Source organism: Vicugna pacos, chromosome 1, assembly GCF_048564905.1.
Source record: "Vicugna pacos chromosome 1, VicPac4, whole genome shotgun sequence".
Taxonomy (NCBI): Eukaryota; Metazoa; Chordata; class Mammalia; order Artiodactyla; family Camelidae; genus Vicugna; species Vicugna pacos.
In genome coordinates, this window is record NC_132987.1 from 65496245 (window position 1) to 65518855 (window position 22611).

Genomic DNA, 22611 nt, shown 5'->3' on the forward strand with positions numbered 1-22611 from the left:
GATTATTTTTTCATTCTGGGCCTGTGTGATCTTTTTCTGACACGGCTTAGTCCAGGTCACACACATACACCTAGATGTCTTGGTGAGGCTAATTTGGTGCCCTGGTCGTCATCTTGTCCTGAAGTCCTGATCTGCTTTTTGGAGCATCAGCTGCCCTCCCGGGCCCCTCTGTCTCTGGGATGTCTTGTCCTAAGGATCGTCCCCTGAGCACGTCCTTCTGGTGAAGCTGCCGTAGAGGGTGAGTCTGACCATCTGTTCACATCACTCCTTCCTTCCCTTGGCGTTGGTGCTGACCTGGGCTCCAGAGCTACTTTCGTTAGAGGAAAGCATGCTAATCCCTCCATGCCGTCACCCGCGGTCCACAGGCTCAGATGACCTCAGATTGGAAGGGGCTGAAACAGTGAGGCAGCCCAGGTACCTGCCTGGGGCTGGAACCCCTTTGTGATAACCCTGCAAGGGGTGGGCCGGCCTCTGCTGCTGAGTACGGCCACTTCCCTCCTTGGCCGGCTCTGACTGTCCAGCAGTCTGGCTGTGGCTCCGCCCCATCATCCTGTGAAGCAGCCCAGGCCACCCCTACAGTGCCCGCACTTTTGCCACTACCACCCCAGTGGGCAGGAGACGGTGGCTCCCTTCTGTCCCACACTGGATCTGCACCCCCCTCTCTGCTGTGGCTCTTTAGCACATCATCACTCGGAAGGCCAAACTCTTTCCTGCAGTTTGGAAGTTGGATAGATAGGCCCAGAGGAGTACCTAGCTATGTAGCTCACTCTCTCTCTCTCTCTCTCTCTCTCTCTGTGTGTGTGTGTGTGTGTGTGTGTTTAAATCTCCTTCATCTTTCAGGCTGCTGGCTCCCTCTTGCCTTGCATCCCACTGAACCCCTGGACCTGCCTGCCTGAGCTCCTGGGAACTCTGATCGGAGCTTCATCCAGGCCCTGTCTGCTCTGTGCAGTCACCAGAAAGCCTCCTCTCCTCTCCCTGAAGCCTGAGTGTAGCTAAGCCCCACCTTGCCAGCTCTCCTTCCTGCCCCTCCACCCTGACTTCTGTCCACACCTTCTAAAATTGGGTCTTACTCCACCACCAGCACCTCTCACCTCCTGTGAGGACTTCAGAATTCTCACACTCACCTTTCCAGACACTCAGGGTCACCCTTTATCTACTAGAAGAGGATGTGTCGCTGCCGGGGAACATGTTGGTTTGGTGGTGGAGAACTCCTCATTTCAGGAGGTAGATCTTAGGTTCCTGGCTGTTAAGTCAGACCATCTTGGGTCCAGATCCCAGCCGTGCCTCCTTGAGCAGCATTTCCCAAGCCTCTGGGGTGGCTTTCATTACATTCATGAGGAAAATGAGGCTCCAAGCAGTTAGACAACTTTCCCAAGATCCTGGAGCTGGGAAGTGGTATAGCTGGGGCTTAAACTCAGATGGTTCTTGACTCCAGAGCCCACAATCCCTCCCCTCCAGGTCACTGCTAATGTCAGTATGCCAAGTCGGCCCCCTGAAAGGCCAGGTGAGGAGAGCAGTAGTGTGGCCCCTGAGCAGCGTCTGCCTGCCTGCCTTGTTCGGAAGTTTTCATATCTTCTAAAATTTTTTTCTAAAGTAGGAGCCACTGCTTTTCTTGTCAAAAAGTCTGTTTTCTTAAATTTCTTGATGTCAGATTTCATCACCTTCTTCCATTCCTGCAATACCCTGGTCCACCTCACAGACAGGGAACCAGGGCCCCAAGGAGGTCATTGATTTGCCTGGAGACTTTCAGAGAGGCCAAGATCAGAACTGTCCCTCACCCCAGTCATAGTTTATTAATTGTATTCCCACTCCCATTTTTCATGTTGAATAGATTTGAACTAATCAGACTGGGAATGTACTGAGCTGGAACTTTTTAAAAAATTGATTCTTTTTCTGAACCCTGATGCTGAGCAGGCATTGGGCAATTGGTTTGCACTGACACAATTATCCTGCTGGGAAAATGCTCCCCACGATCTGTTTGCAGCTGTAGAGCAGCCTCGTGAAGGGATTCTACTCCAAGTGAAGAATTTTATCATCCACACTGGGGTTAGTAAAGATGGTGTTTAGGGTCAATGTACAGGCGAGCTTTTTATTTCAGGAGATGAGATACTCTACAAACCGTTAGCAGGGGAGGATGTCGAACCTTGTGGAGACTTCAAAAAAGCAACAATCCCTGGTTCCTGCTGAGATTTTAAGCCAAGAGCAGGTCTTTTGAAAGGGTGACAAGGGAAATCGGTTGGTAGCAAGCCAATGCATTGAGGTGAACTAAATATTCACTAGATGGTAGAGCTACAGTCCAGGTTGAAGTTTTTAAAATAGCCTGCAGTTCTTCTCCTGGCCTCTGGGTGTCCCCTGTGGGTCTCCTGGTCCCATGTTCCCCACGAAGCCTGTGTGCATGTACTGTTCCCCAACCACCTTCTATACAGGTTTAGCATAACTCATAACTTTTGTCTAAATCAGTCATTATACTGGTGATTGCAAAATGATGAAAAAAGCCATTCAGCTGATGGATAGTGTGATCAGAACTGAAATGGTTTAAGCAGCACTGGGGCTGGGGTGGGGGGTGAAATGGCAAAATTTTAAGCAGGCAAAGATTAGAAACCATGTCATACCATTTCAGAGTAAGATACTCATACTGGTGCCAAATCACTTTCCACAGCTATGAAACCAAAACTTCCTTTAATGGGAAACAAGGACTTTTGTTCATATTGGCAACATAGCTCTTTAAAATGCAAATATTAACTAAATTTTCTCTTTTTTAACATTTTTTATTGGTTTATAATAATTGTACAATGTTGTGTCAAATTCCAGTGTAGAGCACAATTTTCTAGTTATACATGAACATATATATATTCATTGTCACATTTTTTTCTCTGTGAGCTACCATAAGCTCTTGTATATATTTCCCTGTGCTATACAGTATAATCTTGTTTATCTATTCTACATTTAACAAAATTTTCTATTGAATTTAATAGCTTACAAAGCACTTTCAAATGCATCATTTCACTGGGTTTTCATATCCACCCTGAGAGGTACATATTCCTTGTTTATCAATAAAGAAACTGAGGCTCAGAGCCCTTAATGACTTCCCCAGGATCACACAGCTAGTAAAACTGTGTGAGCAGGATTTTTTTTAATGGGTGCTTTATTGAGACATTATTCATATACCATTAAATTCACCTTTATAAAATTGATAAGATTATAATTCAGTGATTTTTAGTATATTCATGAAGTTATGCAACTATCACCACTAATTACAGAACATTGTCATCATCCCCAAAAGAAACCTCATACCTATTAGCAGTCACTCCTCACTCCTGTTCACCGCAGCTCCTAGCAACCTCAAATCCACTGCCTGTCTATGAATGTGCCTGTTCTGGACGTTTTGTATAAATGGTATCATACAATGTGTGGCCTTTGGAGACTGACTTCTTTCACTTAGCATATTTCAAGGTTCATTCATGTTGTATCATATAACAGCTCTTCATTCCTTTGTGCAGATATACCACATTTTGTTTATTCCTTCATCAGCTGATGGGCAGTTGGGTAGTTTCCACTTTCAGGCTATTACTAATTATGCTGCTATGAACATTGTGTACAAGGTTTTACATGGACTTATGTTTTCAGTTCTCTTGGGTATGTACATAGAAGTATAATTGTTGGTTCATATACTAACTCTGCAGTTTGCAGTCTGGCAAACTCAGCCAGAAAGTGCAGGTGTGCTCAGGTTCACACAAGAAAAGCCACGCCTAGAACCCAGGTCTCCAGGCTCTTGGCCCAGTGCTTTTCCCCCCACCTTCCTCTGCCCTTGGGGGTTTCCACAGGACACAGGGCATATTTGCAACAGATCAGCCTCACCAGGAGGCATTAGGGTCGGTAGGATGGGGGAAGCACGAATCCACCACTTGGCTTCTCTGGGTCTGCCAACTTCTTTTTTAGTCTAGGTTGCTTGCGAGATGAAGAGGACATGGTGGCCAAGGCCAATGGTGTCAGATTTGGTAGACACAACATTTAAGTACCAAAACTGCAGTGGGTCTGTGAGTGGACATCCAGTTTGTCTAGTTGAAGGAAGTGTGAGAAGATTAGGTGAGGGAAATAGTGAATCCATGAGGGTCCTGTTGGAAGAAGAGCTCACTTCATTCATGTGTCCCAGGCCCTGCCTCCATCACACACGCTGCTCTGCCCCCTTCTCACACGTCCATCCCCCTCGTCCAGACACCAGGTTCTGTCTGAGTCCTCAGACCCACAGCTCCCCACTTCTTCCAAGAAGCCTTTTGACCCTCCCTGGAAAAGTTCTGGGCCCCTCCATGTCGCCTGTTCTGCCACCTCCTGCCCCTCCCTGATTGTAACTCCAGTCGGCATGAAATTCACACAGCGGGTACATGCGCTTTTCCTCTGATTCCCTGTCAGGGTGAAGGTAGCACATTTCCTTTCATCCTGCCTCTCTCACCTGTGAGGTCCCCAGGTGGACCCACTCCTGGCCAGCTACAGGACCCAGAACAGGGTGCAGTGGTACAAGCCTGGAGGCTTGTATACAGGGAGGGGGTCAGGAAAGCCCCTGGGGTTCTGCTGGTGAGAGACAAAGGAAGAGGGAGGGTTGGTTCCACCAAGCTCCTCTGTGCTGTTGTGTGGAGTCCTCACCAAATTCTGTTCTATCTCTCTCTCCCTCTTTCCCCCTGCCCCCGGGACAGCTCTTTCCGGCCCCGCTGCAGACCCTCTCCAGGAAGATCGTACGGTCCAAGATGAACAGCACCCTGGTGGGGGTGTTCACCATCACCCTGGTGTTCCTGTCGGCTTTTGTCAACATGGTGAGTGGCTCCACCTCCCCCTACTGCCTCCGCAGCCCATTGGGTGAAGCCCAGTGGAGCCCTGTACCCCACAAGCATGGGCTGGGAGGCTTTTCCCCAGACTCCAGAGCTCTCCCTCCCTGGAAAATTTTATTTGGGTTTGAGGTCAGATTTGGCTTCTAAAGCCTCTCACGTAGGCTTTAGTCCTCACTCTCAAGGCTGGAGGAGCCAGAAAGACTCAGAAAAGTCCATCCCCAAGAGAGGTTTACGAGCCCTGCCCTAGACAGCTGGGCAAACCTTGCCTGTTCCTCGGCCTCTTCCAGGCTCCTCTCCTGTTCTGGTCAGTGTCAGGCTGCCCCTGAGACAAGGGGGATGGGCACCTGCTGCTCTGCGCTGCTCTGTGGAGATGGGCTGCCCTGGCCTGGCCCCACGCGCTGACTCTGTCCTCTCCTAGTTCACCTGCAACTCCAAGGACCTGTTTGGCTGCCTGGCAGATGAGCACAATGTCAGCGCCAGCCAAGTCAACGCGTGCCATGTGGTGGAGTCGGCCGTCAACTACAGCCTGGGGGACGAGCGGGGCTTCTGCGGCAGCTCCTGGCCCAACTGCAACTTCCCCGAGGTACTAGGCAGGGAGGGGCTGGCTGCAGATCGGGACTTCCCACCCCACCCCTCTCCGCCCTTGGCTGCTCTGATGGACAGCCAGGGGCCCTCAAGCTCACTCCAGACACCTCCTTTCCCCCAGTCTCTCTCACTCTACGTGCTGGACACTAGGGAACAAGGTTAGCCTCAGTATAACAGTAAAAGTAATAATAGCATAGCTATTTTTTATAAAGTACTTACCGTGTGCCAGACACTGTGCCAAGTGCTTCACATACACTTACTTATTTAATCCTTCCCACAACCCTATGATATAGATAATATTATTATCTCCTTTAAACAGATGAAAGGGAGGCACAGAGAGGTTAAGGTCACACAGCTACTAAGTGGCAGAGCCAGAGCTCCCACCCAGGTCATCTGGCTCCAGAGTTCTTGCTCTTAACCTGAAGGCAGAGCTGTTTCTAGACCCTCAGCCTCAGCAGCATACCTGACGCTGCGTCAGGAGGACCTACCCAACCCCTCTGCTGGAGGTCGGAGAGCAGAGGGGAGCAAAGGGAGTCCAGTCCCAAACCAATACCACCATCAAGCTCACCTGTTCCAAGTGTAATTCAGTAGCCTTTAGTATATTCACAAACTTGTGGAGCCATCATCATAAACTAATCTTAGAATATTTCCATCACCCCGGAAAGAAATCACGTACCTGCACAATACTGGGTTTAAAAAATAGCACCGAGAACCAGTAGAGAGCAGCTTGCGTTCACAGGTGGTACACGGGTGCTGCGTTCACCGGGCCATGCCCACCTCCCCGAGCAGTTTCCTAGCAAGCAGCAGGGCCAGGCCTCCAGCCCCAGCTCCATGCACTGGGTGATTCCCACTCCCCGGCTCCCTCCTGGGGCTCCCGTGAAACCTGTCAGAGGTCGGCAGTTTTTGCCCGATTCTGGGGAGAGGGCCCGTGCTTTCATCTAATTCCTACAGGGCCCGTGACTCACAGCAAGGGTCTGGAACTGCAGTGAGGGCGCCACAGGCTGTCACAGTGCTGGCCTCCCTCGCCCGGCCCAGGGAAGGGGGCTGTTCTGACTCCCCTATACAGGCCGGGTGAGGGAAGCTCAGGGAGGGGTAGGGCTCCCCGTCACTGGTGCTCGCCTAGACCAGCGCTTCTCCACCTGGCCTTGGGCTCCAGCAGCTCCGTGTTCCAGCAGCAGCCCGGGGCAGGCGGGGCAGGCGCCTGCCCTCCACTCCCCCAACCCAGTTCCCTCACATCTGGCCGAGATCCCATAGGAGCTGCTGCCTGAGAAGCAGAGGCTGGTTTTGGTTTCACATTTGCCCCCTTGGTGGTTGCTCCAGGAGAGAGTAGGGGAACAGAGCAGGGGCAGCAGGCCTGGTCTGGTCCCTCCACTTCAGCCCTCACCAGGTCGACCAGTTTCAGGCCCCGCGGATCCCAAGTTCTACCAGCCACAGACCTCTAGGTGTCATTTTGATTCAAGAACTCCTCACAGACCGTGAGGTGGAACTCAGCATTGAGCCCTGGCCTCCTGGATGTCTGGGGCCAGGGTCTGACTGGGAATCTAGGCTGACTCTTGGGTTCCCCTCCTCATCCACCAAGGACGGGATTATTATCCTTGGGGCTGATTTATCTGGGTCTGCCCTCCTTACTCCTTCCTCTGCCCTGTTCCTGTTGATGAGTTGAAGCTGGTCCCTCCCCCTTCCAGTCACCAGGGGCTCCTGCAGTTCTCTGGGTTCCTGAAGACCTAGGGAGGCAGAAGGTCCAACCTAGGGGCTACCCCCACCACCAGCCAACAGTATTTTGCCTCCAGCCCCAGGCAGCGAATAGTGAGTTGCAATGTCTGATGCAGAAATAATGAGGCTAAAAGAAAAGAACAAAATAATAGATGCTGACGTGTCTAGGATTAGCATCAGGGGACAACAGAGCAGACCCGGACTTCTTGAGATCACCTGGTTCAGCCCCTTGGCTTTCTGAGAAAGAAGCTAAGGCTCAGGGACCAGAAGGGACCTCCCCAAATGACAGGGAGGACCACAGTCCCTCATCTCAAGTCTCCTGAGTCAGATAATGTTTTGGACTTTGGGATTTTTCAGATTTTAAAAGGATACCTCATACCCCAGTGCAGTCTGAGCAGCACTTGATAATGAAACACGGAAATATTTCTGCAGTAGAATGTATGACTTCCTGTCGTCACAGGAAGCAGGATAAAGGTGATAATTCACATCACATCAGTAGGTCAGTTTGGCCACCAAATGAGGTCAGTTGAGGTGTGGCCACCACATCAGTTAGGAAAACACTTTCATTTTTCAGGACTTCGATTTAAACTTGCAGAGCAGGGGCTGGGGCATGCGCTCCCACAGGTAAGGGCTCCAGGCACTGTGCCAGGGACTTCATGTCCTGTAATCGGCACAGTGAGCCCATGAGATGGGTTTTGCATACAGGGTAACTGAGGCTTAGAGAGGTTGAATAAGTTACCTAAGTCACACAAACAATCTGTAATGAATTAGTGTGGAAACACAAGCCTGCCTGAGCCTGGAGCCCTGCTCTAACCATTGGACCCTGGTGCTGGTTCTGGCCCACCTCAGCCCCACCTCCCGGTTCCTAACCAGGGCCCCTCACATCACAGCACAGGTTTGCATCAACAGAAACATCCCCAGACCAGGCTTCACCTGAGGCCCGCATAGACTGCAGGGATGCTAGGGGCAGGCCCGGGGGCAGGAGGACGGCCGGGGCGCTGAAACCCTGCCCTCTCTCCACAGTACTTCACCTACAGCGTGCTGCTCTGCCTGCTGGCCTGCTCCGTGTTCCTGCAGATCAGCTGCATTGGGAAGCTGGTGCTCATGCTGGCCATTGAGCTCGTCTACGTGCTGGTCGTCGAGGTGCCTGGTGTCACACTCTTTGACAACGCCGACCTGCTGGTCACCGCCAACGCCATGTAGGTGACACCCACCTCGCGCCCTCCACGGGATCTGGGGCATTGCAGAGAGGCAGGAAGAGCAGGAGCTGGGCTGCAGGGGGCTTTCCAGGGGAGTGTCCTGTTGCTCCCAGCACTGACCACCTGAGCAAAGCAGCGCAGTGTCTTGTTTCTTCCCCTCCCTCCCTCCGCCAGTGGTGGAGGTGGCCTCAGGGCTACTAGGTCCCCCTGTCCTTCTGTCTCCAGTTTCCTACTCAGTCCTGACCACCAGCCTCTGAATTGTTCCTCATTTGTCCAGGGCTGCCTCTGATGAGCTATTTTCACTTAATTGCCATGTACCTCAGGCCCAGAGGGGTCAAGGTCCAACAGAGCTGGAAAGCAAGGTCTGTGGAAGCAGAGGAGCAGCCTTTGTTGTTCACGGGCTCTTGTTCTGCTTCGTGCCTTTTGTCCTCATGGCAACTCAGCAAAGTAGGCAGGGCCCCCATGGACGGTTGGGTAGTTTGTACACTGTTCACAGGCTCCTGGCTGTGCTGGTGAGTGGTTAGGTCCCACCGGCAGGAGGTGGCAGGCATGGGGGGTGTGCCCCAGGCTATCCAGCTAGTAGTCAGCCTGGTCATATGGTGACAGACGTCAGATTTCCAAGGGAAGTGGCTCCATGAGGGGAAGGAGCTCTGGTTTTGGGCCAAATGGAGTCTGAGTCAGCCTCAGACACACATTTGGCTATTTTTCTGAACTTCATTATTTTTTCCCAGTGAAATGGGTATACTACCCAACGTAGTACGCTGTAGGTAAAGTGACTGATACATAGTACCCTTCTCTTCCCATTACTGTCCCCACACACATCAGAAAGTGCAAAACATGTGACCCACAGGCCTGTGTTCCCTGAGAAAATGCAGCAAACTGTGCTCACTCTGAGTTACAGGAAGGGACCCCTGCCTCCATCTCTTTCCAAAATTCTGTTTGAGCGCCTACCCGTTCCAGGCACTGAGCTCGGCAGTGGAGAGACAGTCATGGATAAAACAGACAATAACTTCAGTGTCAGAATTGTTACCTTCCGGTGCAGATAGTGTCCCCTGAGAAAGTGAAGGTGTAATGAAGGATCTAAGTCAGATCCAAGGAATAACTTCTGGGCGGCCGTGCGGGGCTGTGGGCAGATGACAGGGAGACACTAGCAGCGAGAGCAGGGCAGCTGTGGTCCTGCGGGGACAGGAGAGGGAAGAGGCCTGCCCTTCTACGGGTGGACCAGGGCAGGAGCGGGGAACTTTGCCTCCTCCTTCTCACCCACCCCTCCCCTCCCCACAGCCCATCCTTCCTCCTGCTGAGGTAGCAGCAGAGAACGGAGGTCCTTTCTGTCCTGGGAGACCCTGGCATGGTTGTTGGGCAGCTCTGTCCACTAGACAGATCATGCAAAGCATGGATATAATTTAAAATTTTCTAGTAGCTGTATTAAAAAGGCAAAAAAAACAATTTTAATAATATTTTTATTTAACCAATATATTAAAAATAGTATTTTAATATGTAGTCAGTTTAAAATTATTAACGAAACAGCTAACATTATTCCACACTAATTCTTCACAGCCTAGTATCCATCTACACTTACAGGACAGTTTAACTTGCACTAGCCACATTTTAAGCTCAGTAGCCGCATGTGGCCAGTGACAACTGTACTGGACAGTGCAGGTGGAGTATTTCTGTTCCTCTGGGTGGCAGTGACGGGCTGGAGAGGGGGCAGGCTTCTGCCCAGGTGGACGTGCTGGGGGCCTCAGCGTCCCAAGTGAGGGCTGGGTGATTGGTGGTCACGGTGACCAGATGCTAGTTGGGGCCCGGCTTTCTGCAAGCCTCCCAGCCTAAATGTGACCTTGGATGGGGAAGAGGAGGCTGCTGGGGATGGAGCGAAGGAGCAACAGCAGAGAGGCTGAAGTATTGGGCACAGGGAAGGAGAGCAGCATAGGGGGGAAGCAGGGTTGGGGAGAAGCAGGATGGGGGGCTACAGCAGGGGGCAGCAGAGCAGGAGGGGGCACGGCCGATGGGGGACAGAGCAGGGATGGAGGCTGCCAATGCAGAGAGCAGTCCTGAACAGCTCTCCCCAACTCCTGTTCACAGAGACTTCAGCAACAACGGGACCTCCCAGTGGTGAGTTGAAGCTCTTTCTCCGAGTTCCCTGATACAGCCCCTGCCTGCCCTTGGCACCGAGCTGCCAGAGGCCAGCGCCCAGGGCCCAGCAGAGAAGGCAGCAGCGCCCAGGTGGGAAGGTGGGCGGTAAAGGAGGAGCCCTCCCCTCCCCAAGTATCAAGGAGGCCTCACTGGGTAGATGCCCTTCCTTTATCACCCCAGGATGATCTACAGACTGGTGGCCAGGGTCATCAGGTCCCACAGGTCAACCCACAGGCCTCACCTTAGAGCACTTAGCCTCAGCTTTTCCCCAGGAGCACATGTGGGACCCCAGGCACAGGAGAACAGGTGCCCCCTCTGCCCCTGGAGGTGAGGAGCCGACACGAGGCCTGCAGAGTTTGTGGGTTAGGCCCTGCCTCAGGGCTAATGCTGGACAGGGAGTCTATGCAGCCCTCAAGGTTTGGGCTCTTTGCTGGGACAGGAGCAGAGTTTGGGATAGCTGCTTTTATTAGGAGTATTAATAATGTTAACAGAAATATAAGTAGACAATAATAGTGACCAGTTTTGGAGTTCCTGTTGTTTGTCGGATACTGTACAGGGAGTTTTGTATGCAGTATCTTTAATTCTTTTCACAATCCTGAAATGTGGGTATTGTTATCTCATTTTACAGATTAGGAAACTAAGGTTCAGAGAGGTTAAAAGACTGGCACAAGGTTGCAGAGAGATGGTCAGTATGGCCTGCCTGGCTCCCATGTGCTGATCTCTGTCTTGTCAACTGAGAAAGACCTGGGATGTACTCACTGCCTTTTACAGAGTCTTCATTCATCCCCTGAAGTGACCAGAGGGAAGCTCCACAGTGATGGGGGAGAGTAAGCCCTCAGGAAGGGAGTCATGGCCACTGAGCCGTAGGGTGAGCAGGGGCTGAGACGGGGCTGCCCACCAAGAAGGCTTCCTGGAAGAGGCACACCTCAGGCAAAGTTAGAGCAGGAGGATGAGGAGAAGGGGGAACTGAAGGGAGAGGAAGGAAAAAGGCCTGCAGGGGCCCCGAGCCTGGCATGATGTGTCGGGGCATCTACCTCCCACCGCAGCCCTGAGCACGCGACCAAGGTGGCACTGAAGGTGGTGACGCCCATCATCATCTCCGTCTTCGTGCTGGCCCTGTACCTGCATGCCCAGCAGGTGGAGTCCACCGCCCGCCTTGACTTCCTCTGGAAACTGCAGGTGGGTGGTTGGGGGCTGGGGGCTGGAGCAGGGCGGGGGGAACCCAGGCCTCACGACACTTTGTGAGCGAGCGAGTTCACGGGCTGGGCCGAGCCTGTGTTCCGCACTAACGAAGTGTCCTGCTCAGGCCTCATCCCAACTGACCATTGCCCCATGTCCCAGTGAGTCTGCTCCCTGCTCTCTGGGGCCAAGAGGCAAAGCCCTGGAGGTCCAGACAAACCCACCCCAAGCAGTGCTGGGACTCTGATGGGCCAAGGAGATATGCTCTGAAGTTACAAAGACTATGTCATCCAGGACAGAGGGGCGTGGACAAGCACAGCTTGTGACGGGGCAGCAGGGAGGCAAGAAGGCGTGGGGGAGAGGAGTGGAGTAGGAGGAGATGAGCAGGGCGCACGGTCCTGGGGTCATGGATGCCTTAGCGCAGGAGCCCGGCCACGTGCAGGAGCTGGCACCACAGGCTTCTGAGCAAGGCTTAATGTGACCACACGGGGCTTGAAGATCCTTCCAGGGGAGGATGGATGGAAGGAGCATCAAAGACCATCGACAGGAAGTCCAGCCAGGTGGCTGGGCCCTGGCCCTGGTGAGAGATGGCCTAAGCAGGGGCAGAGGTGGTGCTGGGCACCCAGGTGAGGCTGAAATCCAGCCAGCACTCTGCTCTCCAGACCTCGTGCCCTGAGCCCTGATTGTATCCACCCGGAGGAGGGGAGGCTGCTAGACCACACACAGGGTGCTCCCGGTGCTAGCCGCAGCCCCATTGGCCTCTTACTCCCTGCTGGACCACCTCAGAAAGTGCAGGAGAGAGCCAGCTCTTAGATGTGAGTGGGGGTGGGGCTCATACTTGTTAGTCCAGCCAAGCCCCTTGCAGGGCGTAGCTTAGCCCAGCCTCTTTGCCTCCTCTGGCCTGGCCCCTGTGTGCAGACCACTTCTCTGGCTCATCTGTGACTCACTTAGGCCCCCTCCATCCTCAGCTTCTTAATAAGATTGAGATTAAAGTCTTGGGCTGGGCCAGGAGGCCCTGGATTTCCACTGGATGCTGAGTGAAGATGGGGGCATCTGGTTTTCCCTGCTGTTGGGTGTTCTGCATGAGGTCTGGCTGAGGTGCCCACTGAGGTCTTCACACCTCTCTCCTTGGGGAGGCTCCCAGGAGGCCCCAGCTCTCTCTGGGGGGCTGGCCAGGTTCTGTGGGGCTCGGGGCTGATGTCCCTCCACTCCTCTGCTCACACCTCACCTCCCCCCTTAGCCCCCGGGAAGCCCCTCCCAAGATGCTAGCTGTTGTTCATCTCAGTTGTGTTGCAAAGACCCTGAGAAAGGGGTGGCAACGAGAGAGTGAGCCTGCCACTCCGCGTCTTTGTGACCAGCTGCCCCTTCACTCCCACCCAGGGACCTTATCCAGTTCCCGGGTGCACTGGATCAAACTGAGGCTGCCTGCCAGGCTGAGCAGAGCAGCCTGAAGCTTCACCATAGCCGCCAACCCTGGCTCCCCAGTGCCCAGGCAACAGCAGCTTTCTCGCAGCCCCAGAAGACCTGGATGAGCCACGAGGCAGGGTCTCTCGGGGAGCTGGGGTCTCCCGGGGAACTGAAGCATCCCAGCTCTCGGCCAGGGTGAAGCTCCTAGGCCCGAAACAGCCAAGGCCGTGGGCTATCTGCTGCAGGAAGGGGTGTGTTAGGGACGAGGACAAGACCCCCTGCAGTCCCCTTGGTCTCAGGCCCCGGGTACCTAAAGCACTCTGGTTGCCTCCCGCACCCCCAGGCTGCAGCCCAGCCCCAAGCTGTGCTGACGGTTTGGAGATCAAGTTCTCCGTCACTCCCCGCCTGTCTTCAGCCCTGGGAGGCACTTGTATTATTAGTGTTTCCATATGTGGCTGTGGAAATAGGCTATTTACACTTCTTTATCTTTCCTCCCTGACTTCCTACCCCACATCCATGCATCCCCCCATTTTCATCTTCTTTTATGGGAGGAAGTTTTAAAAAAATAATTTAAAACTTACAGAAAAGTTAAAAGAACAGTGTAAAGAACTCCAGCAGTCTCTTCACCAGGTTCCCCAACCATGGTTCTGCATTTGCTCCACACCTGTTCTCTCTCTATTCTGACATGATGCCCCAGTCCCCTCCCAATTCTCCAATTTCTCCCAAAAGCAAGGACAGCCTCTACAGTATCCCCATGTGACCTCCCAGGCAGGAAATCAACAGTACCCGCCCACAATACCACCCCACCCACAGAACCTGTTCACGTTTGTCAACTGTCCCAGTTCTGGCCCAGGATGCTCTCCAGGGTACTCTCTGCATTTGGTTGTTATGTCTCCTGTCTTTCTTTGTCTCTCAGTCTTTGTCAGTCTTAAAGAGGTCCTTGTTCTGTGACCCTCAGTCTAGGGCCCTTGTCCAGACTCAGGCCACACTTTCGTGGGGTCAGTCTGCTAAAGTGATCCATAGCAAACTGCTTTTCCGGTTGCATTTCCTGATATGAAGAGGAAAATGGAAAGTGAGGAGCACGTGGGTGGCTGGAGGGCCATTTGGGTGTGGCTTTAGACCATCCTTCTACCCTCCTGCCCCTTCGGGTCCAGGGCAGGCAGGCTCCTTCTGGCCTCTCCTCTGGGACCTGTTTCCACTCAGGGTTCCCTCTTTCAGTATCAACGGTCTTATAGACTTCACTTTCCAAGAGGCGAGCTGGGAGTGGGGGCAGAGTTAGCTACTTACAAATCTTTCTTTCCTGAAGGTCAAAGTAAGAGATGCTCTTTATGGAAAACCTGGAGGTAGAGACAGCAGTGAGGATGCAAAGCTGGCACTTGCTGGAATCTAGGGCCTGCATCAGCTCGTGGGCAGGTGGCCGTGCCTTGTCCTAGGCAGTGCCCTGCCGGGCCCTCCTCTGACCCGGTCCTCTGTCCTGGTTCCTCTGTCCCAGGCCACGGAGGAGAAGGAAGAGATGGAGGAGTTGCAGGCCTACAACCGGCGGCTGCTGCACAACATCCTGCCCAAGGACGTGGCTGCGCACTTCCTGGCCCGCGAGCGGCGCAACGACGAGCTCTACTACCAGTCGTGCGAGTGCGTGGCCGTCATGTTCGCCTCCATCGCCAACTTCTCCGAGTTCTACGTGGAGCTGGAGGCCAACAACGAGGGCGTTGAGTGCCTGCGGCTGCTCAACGAGATCATTGCCGACTTCGATGAGGTGCGGCCTGGCCCCCGACCCCGACACCCCCTTTCCCATCACCAGAAGTGAGCAGAGATGTCAGAAGCCCTGACTGCGTCCCAGACACTGCAGACATTTCCTCCCCATCACCATGTTATGATGGGGAACCTGAGGCCCACAGATGTTAAGTGTTTGGCCTGCAGTCACTACTTGTAAGTGGCAGAGCTGGGGTTTCAGCCCCAGCTGTTTGAACTTGAAGTCTTGGTACCTTGGCTGCCCCATCAAGGCCCCGCCCCGCTGACTTGCCAACCACCCCGCCCCCATCATCCATCATTCCTCTCCTGCCAGGCAGGGACTCAGCTTTTGAGAGGGACCAAGGAAAGAAGAATTCCCAGGCTAAGGGAGGAGACAGGACAAAGATGCAAAGCCCTGAACAGAGGCAGAAACAAAGACATCTTCTTCATTTGTTTATTGCTCCCTTGTTGGGCATCTAGTGTGTGCCAGGCCCTGGGGATACTGTGCCCAATGGGACAGTCTCAGCCCCGGGAGCTCACCGCGTTGTGGGTGTGAGAGGTCAGCCCCGGCGGGAAGATGGACTGGAGCACGGAGCGCAGGGAGGAGAGGGCTGGTGGAGCTGGGTGGGGCTCTGGTGTGTGGGTGGGCTTGTAGCCCACAGCCACTAGACAGCAGGTAGGTGCTGGAGGAGGCCTGCCTGCTGGGTAGCTCCGGGGCTTTGCACTGAGTTGGCGATGGAGACGGGCCCACTCTTTGAATTGGGGAGATGCAGGGGCCGTGCTACTGCACTTCCCTACGGACTTCAGTGCAGCAGCCTTGGGGGTGACCCAGGTTTGGCATCCATCTGTCCAGATCATCAGCGAGGATCGGTTCAGACAGCTAGAAAAGATCAAGACCATTGGCAGCACCTACATGGCCGCCTCAGGCCTCAACGACTCCACCTACGACAAGGTGGGCAAGACCCACATCAAAGCTCTCGCTGACTTCGCCATGAAGCTGATGGACCAAATGAAGTACATCAACGAGCACTCGTTCAACAACTTCCAGATGAAGATTGGTGAGCCGGGCCGGGGAGTGCTGAGGGCTTGGAGGAGCTCCCCACTCACCATCCCCTATCCCATGTCCGTGACCCCACCCAAACAGAGGCTGACATTATGGGGCGCCCCTGTCCAAGGGGTGGGAGTAGGCACTGATCTCACAGCAGAGTTCTCCCAGGGCCTGGAGCTGCCCCTGCGCGTTGGTGTGCCGGGGACGTGCCCAGGACGCTGGCTGAGTTCCTGCCTCTCCCATTCGCTGTGCCTGCTAGAGAGGCTTTGTAGGGGGTGCTGTGTGAAAGGACGCAGGGGCCCTAGTCACTGCCCCACAGGCAGATGGCAGTCCCATGTGTTTCAAGTAGTATTGACTTAATGGCAATGTTTTATTTACAACTATGCCAAACTCATTCAGTAAAAGTGAAAAGCCGAAAAATGAAATAATTATACATTTTAAATACTAATTGTGTAAACATAGTGCAGGTCATTCCATTTGTGAATTTATGAAAATATTGGACATATATTTTACAAAATTGTTAGCAAACCAAAATAAAGTGAAATGTTTAAAAAAAACTAAACATGAACATAATCATGTAAAATTGACAAATAATTATATTTCAACTTTTTTTTAAAAAAGTAGTCTTAAAAACCAGAATGGGTGGCTGGGGTTATTGCTGAGCTGTAAGTGGCTTCTGTGTGCATGCGAGCAAAATCCCCTAGGTGCTGTGAAAACTTTTCTGACACAAACTGGGGAAAGAAATGGTGAGGATGTGCAGCTAAGACGAATCCAGGTATCTTCCCTGGGTTCCTTCTTTGTCAAAGGCCTTGGCTCTTGGTGGTGGCTTGGAGGAGCTTTGTAGATGCCCTGGCATCCTGGGGGCAGGGCTGCTGCAGAAGAGAGGGCGGATTCTGGGCAGAGGCCCTCGTCGGTTTCAGAAAACAGTCAGAGCCATATTCTACTTGTTCAGAAAATCTTGAACCAAAAGACTATATAATTTTTTTCATTCTTTGCATTTTATTTTTTAATTGGAGTACAGTTGATTTACAATATTGTATTAGCTGCAGGGGGAAAGCATAGTGGTTCAATAGTTTTATAGATTATACTCCATTTAAAATTATTATAAAATATTGGCTATATTCCCTGTGCTATACAGTCTTTTTTGTGTTTAATTTTGTTGTTTTATTACCTCAGCCTTTTATTCTGACAAGTTTCAACTCTACAGAAGAGCTAAAAGAATAGCACAGTGAAAACCCATGTACATCCACCACACACTTGCCCATTTGCTTGCTCCCCCTAATGTATACACAAAACGATCTCTGACTCGTGACTCTGGGCATGTTGCTCAGTAAGATTCAAGGTGTCTCAGCAGCTCATTTTGTCCTTAGCATCTATCTTGCCAAGGTTGCCCAGGCTTTCAGAGTAAGAGTTACTTTTTCAGCAGAAACTCTTCTTCGTCGAGCATTGCTCTCTCCTCCTCTTGAGGACAATGGAGGTAAAGAATGCTTTCTGAAAGAGATGGTTTTGTTCTTGTCAGAATTTTAATGCATTATTATCCCCTCAGGGATGTCTTAGGCCACAAATGACTCAGACTTCAAATTTTTTTAAAAAAGGAACAGTAATTCACCAACAAAGATACTGGTATTTCAGTTCTCAAAATTAGCACATTAAGCCAAAATACTGGATTCCTAAAAATGAATATTGTGATCACGAATGGCCTCAGGAGACCTTTTGTTCTGGCCTGAGTGTCGGGAGCTGGGCTTTCCCTGACGAGCTGGCCGCATTGGCCCTTGGGCACACGCCTGTGGACCGGACTGGGTCTTCATTTTGCATTGGCTGCTGGACAGCCAGGCCAGAGCCAGCTCGGGGGCTGCTTCAACTGATGGGCAGCCTGCGCTTCTGTGTTAACTTCGCGCTTGGTTCCTGTGATGTAGCCATTCTTTTTTTCCTTTCACCCCACCCCTCCCAGTTCCATTGATTTGTATTTTCCTCCTGGTATGTATTCATTTCCGTGAGCTGCCCCAGCTCCTTCCTTAGACAGGACTGGGGGCTGAGTGGTGGGTAGACAAATAGCTGGGCAGACAGGTGGGAGCCTTGTGTGGCAGATCCCTTCCTTTGGACTCAGGGGAGCGTGGCTTTTGGCCAGTGAGGCTGACAGTCCAGCCTGGGAACAACACATGGGGTAAAAAAGATACATGTGGCTTGATGGGACCAAAAAGGACGGTCATGGAGGGAAGAGTTTTGAGGACTGGTGAGATTTCTGACTTAGTGAGTGACCCAAGGGGCACATGTGGGAGCTTCTGCTGTGTCTGTGGTCCTGCCTTTCACACACAAGAAACAGTTAAACAGCGAGGCTTAACAAGGCCCAGCATGAGAGAGATAGTTTATGTAATAGGAGGGAGCACCCTGGGGCTTGGAGATGGGGCAAAAAATGTCTGGAGCATATCGATTGAGGCAGAGGTGTCAGAGAAGGACTTCACCTGGAGGGAAGAAGGGAGGACACTTGAAGTGGAGACCAGCACAGCAGAGGCTCAGTGGCAGGGTTGCTCAGTGTTGTCTTGGAGAGGCAATCAGATGAGAGGTCACTGGAAACCTTGAAGAGGGCAGCCTTGGTGGTGGGCTTGCAGGAGCTGAGTGTTGCCTGGGCAGCAAGGACGAGGAGCAGTAGCTATGTGAACAGGTTCCTGTGGTCTTGAGTTACCAAGCATGCAGTAGTAGCAGAGCAGTGGCAGCTGTGGGATTAGGCACAGCCTCAGGCCAGGACCACCCTAGGTGTCCTCAGACCAAGAATCAGGGAAAGCCTGCCGAGTGTCAAGGAGGAATGGTAGCAAGAGCAGGCAGGGCAAGCACTGGTTGGAACCCTGATGAGCATACTGACTTCTGTCCCCTGCAGGGCTTAATATTGGCCCCGTGGTGGCAGGGGTTATTGGGGCCCGCAAGCCTCAGTACGACATCTGGGGCAATACAGTGAACGTGGCCAGCCGCATGGACAGTACTGGTGTGCCCGACCGCATCCAGGTGAGTGCAGGAACATCCACCCCACCCACATGGGGGCCTCTGTGTGTTGCTAAGTGGTCTTCTAGCAGCCCCCACAGTTGCCAGTCAGAATTTCTGCAGCCAGATTTGAGGATGATGGGGAAGTTGGCACTGATGTCTTGAAAGCTTGGGGAACGCAATTGTGTTTCAGGCCCTCAGTACCTTGGACAGATCTTCTATCCTGTGCAAAGCCCTCTACTGGCCACAGATGGAACTGGGGGCGTTGGGGGTAGCCAGCTGCTGATGCCAGGCTAGAAGTGCTAAGGGACAACCCAGCCACCCACAGGGGACACAAGATGACCGCAGGGAGCAGGGTCTTGCCACCTGGGGCCCACAGCACTCGGGGCCTAGTCCTGAGAACCAGACAAGGCCACTGGTCCCAGGATGGTGCCTCCACTAGCTCCAACAGGTGTGTGGTGGAGGTGCTGGCTGTACCCAGAAAGGGCTCTTGGGTCACCTTGTGGTGAGGCATTTGTCCGTACTGCTACTCCTGTCACCCTGCTCTGGCCCTTCACCCTGCAGCAGTGTCGTGCGGTTACGGAAGCCTCCTATGAGTTCTCCTCTTTGCTCCAAAGCTAAAGCAGAGGCAGGCAGTAATCTGGAGTGAATCCTGGCCCAGTCACTTATTAGCTGTGTAACTTCAGGCAAGTGGCTTCGATTTTCTGAACCTGAGAGGACAGTTCTTAGAAAGGGGAACCGAGATCAGCAGTGGTTCTCAAACTGTGGTGAAAAGCCAGTTTCCAGAACTGTTTCTAATGGGTCAGGAGTGAGGCTGGTAAACCCTTGGGATCGGACTGTGCGGGGTCAGACGGCTGTGCGCTCGCAGCCCTCCCCTCGGCTTCCGCGTTACTCTCACAGTGGACGGTGACAAGCACTGTGTGGGCCGCAGGCACGTGTGAGGTGCCCGCGCCCCGCCCCGCACGGGTGGGTGCAGCCGCCCCCCACCCACGACAGCAGCCCCGGGGCGGTGCCACCGCCCTTCCGCGTCGGGGCGGTCAGCTCTGCCCCAACGGCACATTCAGGGAGGGCTCAGGTCACCCATGGCCTGTCCTCTCCCCTCCTTTGCCCCCGCAGGTCACCACAGACATGTACCAGGTGCTGGCCGCCAACACGTACCAGCTGGAGTGCCGGGGTGTGGTCAAGGTCAAGGGCAAAGGCGAGATGATGACCTACTTCCTCAACGGAGGGCCCCCGCCCAGTTAGCAGCCGCCCGGCCTCCGGAGAAACGGCGGAAGCCCCGCTGCAGCCACGAGGCCGCCCTGAGATTTTCCACTTTGACTCCAGAAGCAGCTTCTGCCTTTGCGGCCGGGCGGTTGGGCGGGCGGCCTCCGTCCCAGGCCCCGGCGTGCCAGCGTCCTGCGAGCACCGAGCTGACCAAAGATGCCTCCCCGGTAGAAGACGCCGCCGGACTCGGTGGGAATCTCGAGTTTTCCAACGGGTGCTGCCGCCGCGCGGGCGCAGAGGAGCTGCTGGAGGGCTCGCGGGTGTGCGGCAGCCCGGCTCGGGCAGGGCTGCGGGGAGGCGGCGCGACTCGGGCCCGGGGAACCCGGGGGGACCCGGGGACCCGGGGTCTGCTCTTCTGTGTGAGCCTTTAAACCTCAGACAGAGGCCGCGCCCCTGCTCCACCGTGGAGGGCGCTTTCGGCAGGAGCGCCGCCTTTGGAGGGACCGCGGCCTTCATCCGCGTCTCCTCCCACACCCGCACACACGGACCGTGTCCCTGCAGGGCGCAGAACTCACTGCGAGGGGGAGGCCAGAGGACTCGAAGCAAGGAGTGGTGGTTCTGGGAAAAAGAAAATATTTATTAAATAAAACAAAACCCGTTTCTGTGCCCTTCTTTAGACTATGCCAGTTGTGTGCGTGTAAGACCCACAAACAAATGAGGGCACCGCTGGGGAGGGAGGGCGGGGGCCCCAACTTGTCTTTTTGTATTTTTTATTTTGTATTATTGAAAACCTTGGAGATCTAACAAATACACCAAATTCTATATTTTGTAAATTCTCTATATTAGAAAACAGCTGTGCACAGCAGGGCGTTTGTGCTCATTTGTACTGTACGTATGTTGATGTATGTACTGGTGTGTGCGCGTGTGTGTGTTTATGCTGTGGAACTGGTCTCATTCAGGACGCCTGTTCCCCTCACTTCAGATTCTCCCAGGTCCTGCCAGAGTAGCGAGCATGTCCTATTGGGGTACCATACATTCAGATTAGGTGGAAGATGCATGCACACATTACCCCACCTCTCTCTGTCTCTCTCACACAAACACACACACACACACACACACACACACACACACTCATCACTTCCCCTAAGTAAAATGCAGACAGAATGAAAAGAAAACAAAAAACTTTCCCATCTCAGACAAAGCTGGAACCAAGGGAAGTAGCCTCAACCTGCAGGACAGCTTGGCCACTGCCCACCCTTCTGCTCCCTGAGATGTCAGCCATTTGCTGCCTGCAGAGAGGCAGCTCCTGCAACTCTGAGAGCTCAGGGATGGCGCTGGGTGCTCAGCTGGTGTGGGGATGTGAGGAAACCGCGCCTGCCTGGCTTTCTCTGTTGGCTGAGGTGCAGGTGGCTCTCTCTTGAGATGGTCCCTCAGACTTGGGGATGTAATATACAGCCCTCAGGCTCAGGGAAGGGCAGTGGCTTTGCTCTCCACCTGCAAACTAGGCAGAGGAAAGGGTAGAGGCCAGCTTCAGAGTCCATGGGGCAAAGCTAGCAGAAATTTCATTTTGTCTTGTTTTTGTTTAGTGGAGGGGGGCAGTTAAATATACCGAGAAACAAATTCTATTTTTTATACCCTGTGAAGGAGGCATTTGAAAAATGATACACTATCATAGAGACATACTCAAACAGAATCCTTGGGTCCTGTACCCAGATCTTTTCGTTGCTTCTCAGGGCAGAATTATCCTCGCCTCCAACGTGAGCTTGAAGGAGGTGAGGAGGCACCTATATGCCAGCTGCAAAATGTTACTTTGATGCCCACCTGCACCACCTCTCACTGGACACTAGCACCACCCTCCCCTTTCCACACACTGTCTCCCGCCCCAATTTGAGCACAGCTCTGAGAAGCAAAGCTTATGGACCTAGAACGGGCAGCCTTAGTCTGTGCGCTTTTGCTGCTCCATCCTCTGCGTTCTGTATCGCCCCTCTTGCATCTGTCGTGAGTGGCCGGCTCTCTCAACAGTGTTGTTCTCAAGCCCCTGAACCCTCCATATGGCCCACCAGTGTTGCTGGGTTTTTGTTTTGCTTCCAACCAGAGTAACATGTGTGCTGAGTTCTTCCTGTGTTCCCTTTGTTGGTCATGGCCTCCCCGGCCTTGTGGGGGCCCATCTTCCCCATCCCAGCAGTGACCGGTGACAATGTGCAGTGCTAGCTCTTCATTCCCTCCAAGGGGTGTGCACTTTTTTTTATCCCTGCTCTTGCAAAAACAGATACAATTATGATTTCCCATGGAAATTGAAAAGTCTATTTAAATAATTTAACTATTAAACACTTTCACTGGTATCGTGTCCTGGTCTGATTTGCATCTTGGGCCATGGGCCTGGTTCTAGTCCAAAGAACAGTGTACTCAGTACAGAAGGGGCGCTGCAGAGGGAGACTCAGAGGGTGGAGAGCTCCCCTGAGTGGGGACAGTGCACTGCTGTGGAGAGAATGTCAGCTGAAGACTATAGTCATTGTGGCAGCAGGCTGGAGAACACTGGTGACTGGACCAAGAAGCAGGTGCCAGGGGGCAGGAGGCTGAGGAATGAAGAGATGGAGAGGGGCCAGGAGTG

At 53.1% G+C, this 22611-nt stretch overlaps 1 protein-coding gene and 1 long non-coding RNA gene across 4 annotated transcripts in view; one reads left to right on the forward strand and one right to left on the reverse strand.

The window, feature by feature from the left end:
• The window catches only part of ADCY5 (adenylate cyclase 5), a 137584-nt gene extending 116926 nt beyond the window's left edge, over window positions 1–20658 (forward strand). Inside the window, exons 13-21 of one of the 2 annotated variants that reach the window (XM_072963972.1) lie at window positions 4692–4808; window positions 5242–5406; window positions 8145–8320; window positions 10403–10432; window positions 11500–11632; window positions 14532–14795; window positions 15624–15828; window positions 18694–18818; window positions 19911–20658. In XM_072963972.1, the coding sequence (XP_072820073.1) occupies window positions 4692–4808; window positions 5242–5406; window positions 8145–8320; window positions 10403–10432; window positions 11500–11632; window positions 14532–14795; window positions 15624–15828; window positions 18694–18818; window positions 19911–20039 (1344 nt within the window). In that variant the 3' untranslated portion in view covers window positions 20040–20658. Of the gene's footprint in view, window positions 1–4691; window positions 4809–5241; window positions 5407–8144; window positions 8321–10402; window positions 10433–11499; window positions 11633–14531; window positions 14796–15623; window positions 16672–18693; window positions 18819–19910 lie in introns of those variants that run through there. The other variant, XM_072963969.1, reaches the window with a different exon arrangement.
• LOC140697141 (uncharacterized) lies at window positions 16795–20040 on the reverse strand. 2 transcript variants are annotated; one of them, XR_012073983.1, is made up of 3 exons: window positions 19953–20040; window positions 18281–18532; window positions 16795–17309 (listed from the first exon to the last, which is right to left on the reverse strand). It is a non-coding gene; the product is annotated as an uncharacterized lncRNA (long non-coding RNA). The 2 variants fall into 2 exon arrangements; XR_012073979.1 differs by having other exon boundaries at window positions 16795–18532.
• Window positions 20659–22611: the final 1953 nt, after the last annotated feature.